Below are 12,844 nucleotides of genomic sequence, written 5' to 3' on the forward strand. Positions count from 1 at the left end.
GTTCCTTAAAAAGTCTTAAAAGGTATTGAATTCTTCAAAATAAAACTAAGGCCTTAATTAGTATTAAAATGTCTTAAATTAGTCTTTCATAGGTCTTAATTTCTAAAACATCATAAATAGGATTATTTTTATTACGATTTCTTTTTGTAATCTAAATAAAACAATTTTTGACAAATTTTTTTTTAATTATTATTTAAAAAAACAACGGCTCGCCATTATTAGTTCCGTCCCGGTGGCGGAACCAATAAAAACGTTGTTACGGCCGGCACATTTGGGAGATGCACCATTAACTTTTTGTCTGGAAAATATGAGCAAGTGTAAATGTAACGAAAATTTTCTCCAGCCAAGAGTTTTCTCTGACTAAAACCAGAGAACATACATGAGGCACAGTGGATTTTGTGCAAGAAGTCATTCAAGCTCTGAACGATGGGAATTAAGGCAGTGGATTCGCACATGCAAAGCACGGAACACAAAGCGTCAAAATGGAGTTACCGAGAAACAGATGGTTTTTCTCAGTTTAGTTCCACCCTTGTCTCTGCAACGCCTCCACTTATCACCAAATCAAACATACTAAGAAAACGATACAAAGAAAAATAGCTGCAAAAAAGACTTAGCACTGGTTATGTTGTGGCTTTAAAACTGATTTGTTTTGATCCCTTCTAAAACAAAGTATGTGAATTCAGTTAAATAATTGTTAAAATATATCTGTCATTTGTGTGTTTTTAGCTTTCTTCCTGTATGGGAAGCTTTTCAAAATTTGAAACATTAGTGCACTGGTTTATGTTAAAATAAACCTTTGGGTTAAGTTGTCGCAAGCAGGTTTTTTTGTGTGTTTCTTGTGAATTTGGTCTTAAATTTTTATTTCAAGTGGCATTAAAAAGTCTTGAATTTGCCTTATGCTGTAGGAACCCTGTTTTTACGTTTTTTTGTTTATTCATGTTTTTTCTACCATGATCCTTGCAGTGGTCTTCTTAACAATCCCAGCAGTCAGAGGTGTTTGCTTCTTAGTATTAAAACTTTAAAATCACATAAGATAAAGTTACAGGGGGACGAGTTCTGAGTTTGCATAAATAATTTTACAACTGTTTGTTTTATTGGATTCTTTTTTTTCATTATATTGTTAACTTATCAGATTAAAGTTTGAATAATGATCATTTCTAAATCTGTCCAAAAACTGCCGGCCCAGTCAAATGTTATCCATTGATAATCTTCTGAGAGATCGCTCCTGGCAGGGTGTAGAAGAGCAGGGCGAGGAAAAGCACGGAGATCAGAAGGACCAGAGCGATGATGATGTACTTCTTGTAGTTCCGCCACACCAAGTGGAAGAAACACTTGAAAGGGTTGACAAACCAGGAGAAGGAGGTGTCTGGACGGCTGGAAGACAAACAGAAGACCTTGTTAAGTTGTAACACTAAATGACCGTCCTCCTCTTTGCTGTTTGCAGTAGAGCCAGAAGCAGCACTGACTGACACCCTCACTGCTGGAGATGCTGGTTGATTAGACTGCTGACTCTTAAGTGTATAAATAAAAAGATGAGAAAGGTGCAAAAGCAAGTTCAAAGACTATAGAAATGAGTTTGTTTCTGAATCATTTGCTACTGGAGTTTCTAAACATTACAAACGTTAAGTGCATGTTAAGGAAAAGGGGATAAGATTTGGCAGTAAGCTGTCACATATAAAGAATCTACCAAATGAAAATATAAAACATCCGTTTAGTGCATATGTTAATTGGTAAAAATTATCTTGAAAACAAAAGCAACAAAGTGCTAATAAAGTACTGGCCAGTTTTAGTGGCGGCTGGCCAATAGAGGGCGCTAGGGTGCATCCCCACACACCCAATAACCTTGATTAAGACATAAAAGTCAAATTATAAAATTAAAATTCTACAAAATGTACTAATATATATTTTTAAGATGTTTAAGATTAATATTTAATCTTTAATGATGAGTAAAGCTGTGATGAGTGTGAAGCGGCCGGGATGAGAATCAGCTCCTCCAAGTCCGAGGCCATGGTTCTCGACCGGAAAAAGGTGGCTTGTCCCCTTCAGGTTGGAGGAGAGTCCCTGCCTCAAGTGGAGGAGTTCAAGTATCTTGGGGTCCTGTTAACGAGTGAGGGAAGAATGGAGCGGGAGATCGATAGACGGATCGGTGCGGCTGCTGCAATAATGCGGACGCTGCACTGGTCTGTCGTGGTGAAGAGAGAGCTGAGCGAAAAGGCAAAGCTCTCAATTTACCGTTCGGTCTACGTTCCTACCCTCACCTATGGTCATGAAATCTGGATCATGACCGAAAGAACGAGATCCTGGATACAAGTGGCTGAAATGAGCTTTTTCCGCAGGGTGGCTGGGCTCTCCCTTAGAGATAGGGTGAGGAGCTCGGTCATTCGGGAGATGTTCAGTGTAGAGCCGGTTCTCCTCCACATTGAGAGGAGTAAGTTGAGGTGGCTCGGACATCTTCTTCGGATGCCCCCTGGACGCCTCCCTCAGGAGATGTTCCAGGCACGTCCCACCGGGAGGAGGCCCAGGGGACGACCCAGGACACGCTGGAGAGACTATATATCTCGGCTGGCCTGGGAACGCCTAGGTGCTTCCCCCAACAGAGCTGGAGGAGGTGTCAGCGGAGAGGGAAGTCTGGGAGTCTCTGCTTAGTCTGCTGCCCCCGCGACCCGGTTCCGGATAAAGCGGGAGACGACGAGTACGAGAGAGTAAAGCTGTTTGGTTGTTCGTTGAGTTATTCCGCCCTGGGGTGCAAAAATCTTTGACCTTTTACTAACAGTAACTGTTATCGCAATCGTAGTGTTGCTGATCGACAGGTTGAGTCACAGAAGTTAAATTCCTTTAGGCAAACTCACCAAGAGAAGCTTGAGGTACCTTTGACCTGATCAGCCGAACATCAAAATTAATCAGATGGGGACGGTACACCCGTTCTTTTTCCAGGACCTGGTTTCTCTACAAGGCTTGGCTAACTGCATGCAGCGAGGCTAATGCTTTATTCTGCTTTTCCTGCATCCTTTTTCAAATGTAAGGATCTGACCCAGCAAAAAGACAGGTATGGTTGATTTTTCTTAGAAAAGGCAAAGGAGAATGAACAATCTGGGATTGACATGGAAAATAATAGAATGTAGTGTAGTTTTTTTAGATGTTTGTTAATTTGCGTAGTTGCTTTTAAATAAACACATTCTTAGAAAATAAATAGTTTTTATATATGAAAAAATATAAAGCTGACTAATAGCTTCTCCATTATTAAACTGGTACATTATTTTTTTAGGTTTGACCACCATATTGGGCCATGCAAAACCCAGATTTGCCTTCACAAAGCCTAAGAAGGGCATAAGAAAATGTATGTACAAAAACTAAACCTGTACATGAATTTATGTTTTGTTTTGATAAAGTGTCTTTGGAATGTACGTATACTGGTGTGATAACATTCAATTCAATTCAGTTTATTTATATAGCGCCAAATTCACAACACATGTCATCTCAAGGCACTTTACAGTTCAACCAGATCATACAGTCAAATTGATACAAAGTTTTCTATCTAAGGAAAACCAGTTGATTGCATTGACTCATTGACTCAAATACAATCCCCCACACTAAGCATGCTTGTAGCGACAGTGGAGAGGAAAAACTCCCTTTTAACAGGAAGAAACCTCCAGCAGAACCAGGCTCAGTGTGAGCGGCCATCTGCCGAGGCCGACTGGGGTTCAAGGAGACAGAAGCAGAGATACAAAAAGCAGCTGTAAAAGGCGGCCCCGTCCAGGAAACACACAGCCAGGCAGACGAGCTCCAAGGCAGCTCCCATGCCAGAGGACGAAGAGAGCACATCCACTCAATCACGGTCAGAGAAACAGGACCACACTGGAAAACAGGCCGATCTCCAACATCTATTAACAAGGGTGTTGATAGAAGCAGCACAGCTGATGTTTTTTTCCAGGATGACGTCACAGCCAAACAGGAACAGACGAGGCAAAGCTACTCTGAGGAAAAGCAGAGAGAGCAGAAGGTTAGAGATTGAACTAACAGATTCTGCAGAATAGGAGAACAGAGAGAGAATGAAGCAGAATGATGAAATGGGGGTCCCTATGTCCTCCAAAAGTCTAAGCCTATAGCAGCATAACTATAGAGATAGCTCAGGATAACCTGAGCCACCCTAACTATAAGCTTTATCAAAAATGAAAGTTTTAAGCCTAGCCTTAAAAGTAGACAGGGTGTCTGCCTCACGGACTAAAACTGGTAGTTGGTTCCACAGGAGAGGAGCCTGATAACTAAAAGATCTGCCTCCCATTCTATTTTTAGAAATTCTAGGAACCACTAGTAAACCTGCAGATTGAGAGCGAAGTGCTCTGTTAGGAACATAAGGAACAATCAGATCTCTGATATAAGATGGAGCTTGGCCATTTAAGGCTTTATATGTGAGAAGGAGGATTTTAAATTCTATTCTTGATTTAACAGGAAGCCAATGAAGAGAAGCCAGGATAGGAGAGATATGATCTCTCTTTTTCATTTTCATTAGAACTCTGGCTGCAGCATTTTGGATCAGCTGAAGGCTTTTAACTACAGTTTGTGGACTTCCTGATAGTAAAGAATTACAATAGTCCAGCCTTGAAGTAACAAATGCATGGACTAGTTTCTCAGCATCACCCCTGGACAGGATATTTCTAATTTTTGCAATGTTCCTCCGATGAAAGAAGGAAATTCTAGAAACCTCTTTGATATGGGATTTAAATGACAGGTCCTGATCAAAAATAACACCAAGATTTTTTACTTTATTATCTGAAATCAGTTTAATCCCATCCAAATGAAGTGACTGGCTAATCAGTTTCTTTTTCAGAGACTCTGGTCCAAAGACTATAACTTCTGTTTTGTCTGCATTCAGAAGCAGAAAGTTAAGAGTCATCCAGGTTTTTATGTCTTCAAGACATGCCTGTAATCTATGTAATGGGTTAGCTTCATCTGGATTTATAGACAGATATAGCTGGGTATCATCAGCATAACAGTGGAAATTAATCCCATGTTGTCTAATAATTCTACCAATTGGGAGCATGTATAAAGTAAAGAGAATTGGTCCTAGCACTGATCCCTGTGGTACTCCACAGGTAACCTTTGAGCGTGTTGAAGATCTATCATTAACATGAACAAACTGAATTCGATCAGATAGATAAGATTTAAACCAGTCTAGTGCTGTTCCTTTAATTCTAACAAAATATTCAAGTCTTTCTAAAAGAATATTATGGTCAACTGTATCAAATGCAGCACTAAGATCCAACAGGACGAGCACAGATACAAGTCCATTATCTGAGGCCATGAGAATATCATTAGTGACTTTCACCAGAGCTGTTTCAGTGCTATGATGAGCTCTAAAGCCAGACTGAAACTCTTCAAAAAGTTCATTATGGTGGAAGTGATCGCAAACTTGTTTGGCAACTACTTTCTCAAGAATTTTGGATAAGAAAGGAAGATTGGATATAGGTCTATAATTGACCAAGTCATCTGGGTCAAGAGACGGTTTCTTAAGCAGAGGTTTAATTACTGCAACCTTAAAAGCTTTAGGTACATATCCCTGTAACAGAGATAGATTAATCACATCTAAAATGGAGGAGGAGATCAAAGGGAATACCTCCTTAAATAACCTGGTTGGAACTGGATCTAACATACAAGTTGAAGGCTTAGATGAAGACAATAATTTTGCTAATTCAGAGAGTTCAACTGGATCAAAGCAGTCTAAACCCGGTTCAGATTCCATGACTACCTCAGGTACAATCGCGGATAGAGGAGTGCTTATGATCTTATTTTTAATAAGATCAATCTTATTTATAAAGAATCCCATAAAATCATTGCTGCTAAGAGCAGGTGGAATGGACGGTTCAACAGAGCTATGGCTCTGGGTGAGTTTGGCAACTGTATTAAAAAGAAATCTAGGATTATTCTTATTCTCCTCTATTAATGAGGAGAAGTATGCTGCTCTTGCTTTACAAAGGGTCCTCTTATACAGCAGTAAACCATTTTTCCAGACTAGGAAGGACTCTCGCAGGCCTGTGGAGCGATATTTTCTCTCCAGTTTCCTAGCATTTTGCTTCAAAGTACGCAGCTCTGCATTAAACCAAGGAGCAAGCTTTCTATTTTTAACGGTTTTCATTTTCAAAGGAGCTGCGTTGTCTAAGGCAATACGCAGAGAACTAGCAACCCCCTCAACAAAATCATCAACCTGTGAAGGGGAATAAGCTAAGCTTTTGCACTCTGCAGCACTGCTCAGTGACACAGAGCAGAGAGAAAGTGAAGCAGATTCTTTAAAATTTATAACTGCACTATCTGATAAAGATCTACTAAAATTGAACCTTCTTTTGGGGGAGGAGAACTCTGTTAAAGTAATCCTGAAGGTTATTAGAAAGTGGTCAGAGAGGACAGGGTTGTGAGGAAATACTGTTATTTCTTCACATTCTATGCCGTATGTCAGCACAAGATCCAAAGTATGAAGATGAGAATGCATGGGACTATTCACATTTTGAACAAAGCCAATAGTGTCTAAGATAGCATTAAAGGCTGCTCTTAAGCTATCGCCTTCAATGTCAGCATGGATGTTAAAATCTCCCACTATGATGACCCTGTCAGTATTTAATACCAAATCAGAAAGGAACTCTGAAAACTCATCTAAAAATTCAGAGTAAGGACCAGGATACAAAGTTACAAAAAGAAGAGGTTTTCCTTGAAATTTGGATCAGGGAAATTAAGGGTTAAATGTTCAAAAGAGTTGTAGGAATTAATTGTTTTGGGAGTAATCAGTAAGTCAGACTCGAAGATTGTTGCTACTCCTCCTCCTCGCCCAGAACTTCTGGGGATGTGAAAATTTAAATAGCTTGAAGGAGTTGCCTCATTTATGCTCACATAATCCTCTTGCTGCAGCCAGGTTTCTGTAAGGCAAAACAAGTCAATGTGATTATCACAAATCAAGTCATTAACTAGTAGACTTTTAGAGGAAAGCGATCTTATGTTAAACAGACCGCATTTAATTGTTTTAACTTTTTCCCCAATTGGAGTTATTTTGATTTTAATTAGATTATCATGATTTACTCCTTTGGGAATCTTTGCTAATTTATTAGATTTTGGTCGTGGGCAAGACACTGTCTGGATGGAGTAAAGAGTGGGTAACAGTAGAGAAGCTGCAGAGATGTGTGTTAAACTACAACTCTGCTTCCTGGTCTGCACCCTGGGTGGTCAGGGTTTTGGAGGACTAATAAATGTGGCCAGATTCCTAGAAAGAAGAGCTGCACCATCCAAAGTGGGATGGATGCCGTCTCTCCGAATCAGACCAGGCTTTCCCCAAAAGGATTGTCAATTATTAATGTAGCCCACGTTGTTTTCGGGGCACCACCTAGACAACCAGCGATTGAATGACGACATGCGGCTAAACATGTCATCACTGGTCAGATCAGGGAGGGGACCAGAGAAAATTACGGAGTCCGACATTTTTTTGGCAAACTTACACACCGAAGCAACACTAATTTTAGTGACCTCCGATCGGCGTAACCGGGTGTCATTACCACCAGCGTGAATAACAATCTTACTGTATTTAACCTTATCCTTAGCCAGTAGTTTCAGGTAGGATTTGATGTCGCCCGTTCTGGCCCCCGGCAAACATTTGACTATGGTCCCTGGTGTCTCTAATGCCACGTTTCTGACTATGGAGCTGCCAATCACCAGAGTGGGCTTCTCAGTGGGTGTGTCACTGAGTGGGGAAAACCGGTTAGAAACGTGAACGGGTTGGTGGTGACCAGTGGGCAGAGATCCACGACTACGCTTTCTGCGTACAGTTACCCAATCGCCTGGCTGCTCAGGCACTTTTGGAGGACAGCTACGTGGGGGGCCTACTTCAACAGCCTGAAGCCTGGATTCTAACTCTGACACCCTCGCCTCCAAAGCTACAAAAATACTACACTTATTACACATCCCATTATCACTAAAGGAGGCAGAGGAATAACTGAACATCTGACACAGAGAGCAGGAGAGAGGAGAGGAAGAAGGAAGAGTTGGAAAAGAGTCAAGGGGGGGAGAGAGAGAAGCCATAGCAATGCTAAGCTAGCGCTAGCCTAGGCTAGCTACTTCTTGCTATCAGAAATAAAACCGTGTGAAACTGACAAGTGCTCAGTAGAAAAGTGCAGCAGAAGGTGCTATGTTTTAAAGTAGTCAGTTAGAGTTACTTAGATACAGAGATATCACAGAGAAAATAACTTAACTTCAGATGGAGATCCTCTGAACAGCTGCACACTCAGTTGCACACTCAGTTAATCCAAACAGGAAGTCAAACATGTCCAAACATGGTATACCTTTGATTGTTTTTTGGTATATATCTATTTTGAATTTAAATCCACCAGCTGCCACTGGCCATAGGGATTTTCTGACATCTCTATTTAAATGGCAAAATTGCCATTTAAATAGGGATGTCAGAATCCAGTTCTCCAGGCTCCTGCAGCTTTTATATGACTCTTAGCTTTATCACACCGGAATCAATCAATCAATCAACAGAGGAGATAATAAAGCCTGTTGATTCAGGTGATTTGGATCAGGAAGAGGCCTAAGAGTTGCAGGATACCAGCCCTCGAGGACATGAGTTGGAGCAAAGAAACTACAGTGTTTAGGTGAACTTGAAACATTCTAATAATTAAAATGTAAATCCCTTTATTTTCCCACGATGGGGAAATTCACTCTTTGAATTTTACCCATCCCCTTAGGGAGCAGTGGGCTGCCATTGTGCGGCGCCCGGGGAGCAGTGTGGGATTAAAGGTCTTGCTCAGGGACCCAGAGTGGCAGTCTGTGGGGATCAAACTGGGTAGTTGCAGCCATGTCAGAGCACAAGTTGACAATCCTAATTTAAAAAAAAAAACACATATTGTAGGTCAATTTCAAACACTGTTTCCTAATGCTACGTTCAGACCGGATGCAGCAAAAGCAGCAAAATCGCGTCTGCTGCTTCATTTTTACTGCTTGTACCAGTTAGTTATGACGCGCGGCTGAAGCAGCTTTGCTGCTCTGGCTGCACGGTGCAAAAGTGTGTCTGACGCGCGTTGGGCGGAGCTTCACTATCCTTTCTCTGCCTTGCAGCTATATTTGCTGTGATCAGTGGGAATAAAGTTGTTTTAATGTGTTTTTAAGTGATAAAGTCCACCTGAAAACGTAATCAGTGCAGTCAGTTCATTCAGATTATCATCCTGCCTCCCAATGTTATTTCTGTCGGAGCCGCTCAGACCCCCACATACCAGCGGTGCGCCGACAGAAGGAAGCCCTTCATCAGCAGCCTCTGGCCGGGTCGCCTCCTCGCGGTTTACCGCGGCGGCTGGTAGGTGTTTTTCATCTAAATAATCCGATCTGCAGGCACCAGAATAATAAAAGCGAACATGCCGGCAGATGTATATATTTTAAGTTAATTATGCGTTAATAAACTGTTTAAGAGGAGTAATCAGAGCGGTCTGTGTCATCAGCGCTGTGTCTCTCTCCCAGCCAGCTCCCAGATCAGCTTCTCTGATTGGTTGACGCGGCGCGTCGAGCAGCAAAAATTCAATTTTTCCATCTCGAGCAGCAACGCGTTTGCGGCGCGTCACGCGCGTCAGATGCTTAAACGCGCCCGACGCGCTGCTTCAGCTGCTCAGACGCGCTGCGCCTGCTGCTCAAAACGCGCCGCGGGACCTTTTGCTGCGCCTTGACGCGCGTCAACCATTGACTTTGCATGTAAACTCGCTGCTTCTGTCGCGCCAGCTGCGCCCGGTGTGAACGCAGCATTATTGTAATTAAAGGCCTGGCAGTATCTTTAGCTGCGTAGCGAGTCAACTTTCCACAAATTGGCTCAATTTGAAATGCTAAGATGACTTTAAAAAAATACAAAAAAAAACCAACTATCTTGTTTAGAACATGCATTGACAAAACAGTAGGTTTTGTTTGAGCAAAACGGTATTAATAAATAGTTCACACATTGAAAACTGTGCTGATCCTTAAATGCCCTTCATACCTAAATTTAAACTAGTTATAGAAGCAATGTTGGCATAAATAACTTTTGTTGATTTACAACAAAAACACAAATGATACATTTTTTGATGGGTATAAATTCAGGCATTAAGCTGTTTTTTGTCCCTTTTTTTTGACAATAAAATTGTGGAATGACGACACTCACAGGTAAAACTTTAACAATTAGGCACATTTGTCTACCTTCATGATTTGCAAAACATCTCAAACCCTGTTTTGTAGATCAACAAGGACACATTCTTTGTTATTCTTACTTTGGTTTGGGCAGTGGTTCTGGTTCCTTCCGTGCTTTTCCAACAGGATTTTTCTCAGCCTCTTCAGCCGTCACAAGATGGAACTCTGCCTCCACCTTCCCCTGCAGGATTTCCAATGACATGCTTTAAGGTTCGGGTTAGGTGTGCAGTGGTAATGCTTGGCATAGAAATGGATAAAAATCCATGGAAGTCTACGGAAGTAAACACGCAGTCTTCACAACATATGACAAGACAAGAATGAGTGTGTTTGTGCAGGTACCGTGAGCTCTCCAGACTTGCTGAAAGGCCACCAGCCTCGAGCTCTCTTGTGCTGGAAGATGGAGATTCTGTCTGTCACCTCCGTCAGCATGTCAGCTTTACACGACTTGGCTGTTTTCGCTCCACGGGGAAATCCGTGGAGGTTCAGCTCCAGCGTACCTAAACACCCACAGTCAAACACATAAAACCAAAACACACACAGATGGAGAAGTGGTCCTACACACCCACCTAGGAAGTCATCTGAGGAGAGCGTCTCAAAGTCCCAAACCTGCAGGATGAGGATGGCTGGAAGCTTCTGTTCTGTTTTATCCAGGGAGAAAATGTGCTCTCTCTTCTTCACCACCACAACCTGAGGAACAAGGAAAGTACAGCTGACATTAGTGTTTGATTCTAGGTTCATTTAATCTCACAACTCTAGATAAAACAGCACAATCTATTCTGCCTGTACCTTTTCAGCAGGCAGGTAGCTAAAGGGGAATACGAAGCGCCAGTTGAAGTTTCCTTCTCCGGTCAGAGAGTTGTAGTGGACGTCAGTTTCCTGTCGGTCATCTTCTAAACCTTTCAGCCAACTTTAAATAAAGAGAGAACAGCAGCAGAGCTCACTTCACTAGTTCTAATAGGAAACCAACACAACTTGTACTAAGTGAGTAAAACTGATAAAGAACCAGACAATAAGTAGTACAATACTCTGCATTTGGAATTTACTCAAATGTGGTAAAGTTACTTATGTATTTTGTTAAGATTTAGTGTAATAAAAATGTTTTTAAAAAAGATAAAGAAAAAGGAGACCTATGGTCCCTACTCTTGAAAAATGCTGGTGAAGATTCCCAGTCATCCAGGTCATAGTCATTCCAAAAAAAAATTCAAAAACAATCCACTGGACTTTGTTTCAAAGTTTGAAGACATTTCGCTTCCCATCCAAGAAGCTGTCATAAAGAGCGTTGAGTTTAATGCTCTATGCGGCAGCCCAACAAAGCCTGCTTTTTACTTGGAAAACATGCAAATTGAAACAGACGAAGGGGTCCACCCCTTTGGAATGGGGGTCGTTTAGCTTCTTTTGTTGACCTACAATGCCCAATACCTGTCTATGTCTCTGAAGGGGGTGTCATTAAAGGGAATAGTTGGCCTGAAAACTATGCTGTGTTTGTATGTAGCCCAGTTACTCCGATACAGCTACATAACATCCAGTGCAGTACTTTTAGAAATGTAAAATACAATATATTAATCCATGACCATCTCGTACATAATCTTACTTGCATAGATTAACATTACATACATGACAATCAGGACAACTGAAAAAATCCTGTTGAGTTCTGCAAAAGACTCAAAGAATCACCTTCCAGTATGACAATGACTGCAAACGTATAGCCAGAGCTACAATAGAAACTTAAACCACAGCCGTCATGTCTTAGAACGGCCCAGACCAAATAACAGTCTGAGGACCAATGAGAGTCTTTGGTTGGACAATAAATTTAAGGGTCTATATCAAGCAAAATCCACGTCTTTAAGCTTTTTAATGTCATAATAACACAGTGAAGGTGAGCTTCATTATATCAAAATCATCTCCAGCATGGTATATTGCTTAATTCATGCCTGTCTGAGTGTTCTTCCTGAATTCTGCTCTTTCAGCAGCACTTCCTAGGTGACGTGTAAAAACTGTTTCTGCACTGTTTTCTGCAGAGCAGTGATGATTATCCTCCAAGAAGCACCTACCTTGTTAACACTGCGCCTGCTAAGGGTGTGAAAAATAATTGTCATGACGATTCTAATTTTTGTGATCTACTGCATCGATTCTTGAAGGCAAGAATCGATTATAAAAAAAAAAAGAACAAATAAAATACATGAATGGTTGGCGCACATCAGCCAAACCAAGTGGAATACAACTTCCAGTCCAGCAGATGTTGCTGCGGATGTGTTGACGCCTGCTGCTTTGTGTCACAAGCATTTCCGGCCGTGGAGTCATATGAAATAAAACATGGAGGACACTATGAAAATTCACCCCGCGGCTCCATCACATTTCAAGTCAGATGCTTGGATGCATTTTGGCTTTAAAAACAAAGAAGGTAAAAACGAAATTGATATGACGCACATCATTTGCAAAAGGTGAAATGTCATACATTTGAATGTTTTCATTTCATTGGTTTAAAGGACCACTGAGGGCATGCAAACGGCACTGATTATCCTTATTTTGTTATTTTAAGTTTGATGAATCCTAAGATCATTTTGTCAGTGTGTCCACACCAGTAATAGTAATATTTCTGTCCAGTATTTGTTTTCATGGTAACACCTCCAAAAGTCATTATAATAAATACAGTTATGTATGG

At 41.2% G+C, this 12,844-nt stretch overlaps 1 protein-coding gene across 3 annotated transcripts in view; it reads right to left on the reverse strand.

Annotated features, from left to right (window-relative positions):
• Positions 1-838: 838 nt before the first annotated feature.
• Positions 839-12,844, reverse strand: part of fer1l6 (fer-1 like family member 6) — a 59,331-nt gene continuing 47,325 nt past the window's right edge. For all 3 annotated transcript variants that reach the window (XM_038301368.1, XM_038301369.1, XM_038301367.1), the window contains 5 exons: positions 10,969-11,089; positions 10,749-10,869; positions 10,522-10,679; positions 10,263-10,363; positions 839-1,374 (listed from right to left, as the gene is read on the reverse strand). In XM_038301368.1, coding sequence (XP_038157296.1) covers positions 1,194-1,374; positions 10,263-10,363; positions 10,522-10,679; positions 10,749-10,869; positions 10,969-11,089 — 682 coding nt within the window. In that variant the 3' untranslated portion in view covers positions 839-1,193. The remainder of the gene's footprint in view (positions 1,375-10,262; positions 10,364-10,521; positions 10,680-10,748; positions 10,870-10,968; positions 11,090-12,844) is intronic.

The sequence above is a fragment of the Cyprinodon tularosa genome, unplaced genomic scaffold, assembly GCF_016077235.1.
Source record: "Cyprinodon tularosa strain WSP-4 unplaced genomic scaffold, ASM1607723v1 ctg467, whole genome shotgun sequence".
Taxonomy (NCBI): domain Eukaryota; kingdom Metazoa; phylum Chordata; class Actinopteri; order Cyprinodontiformes; family Cyprinodontidae; genus Cyprinodon; species Cyprinodon tularosa.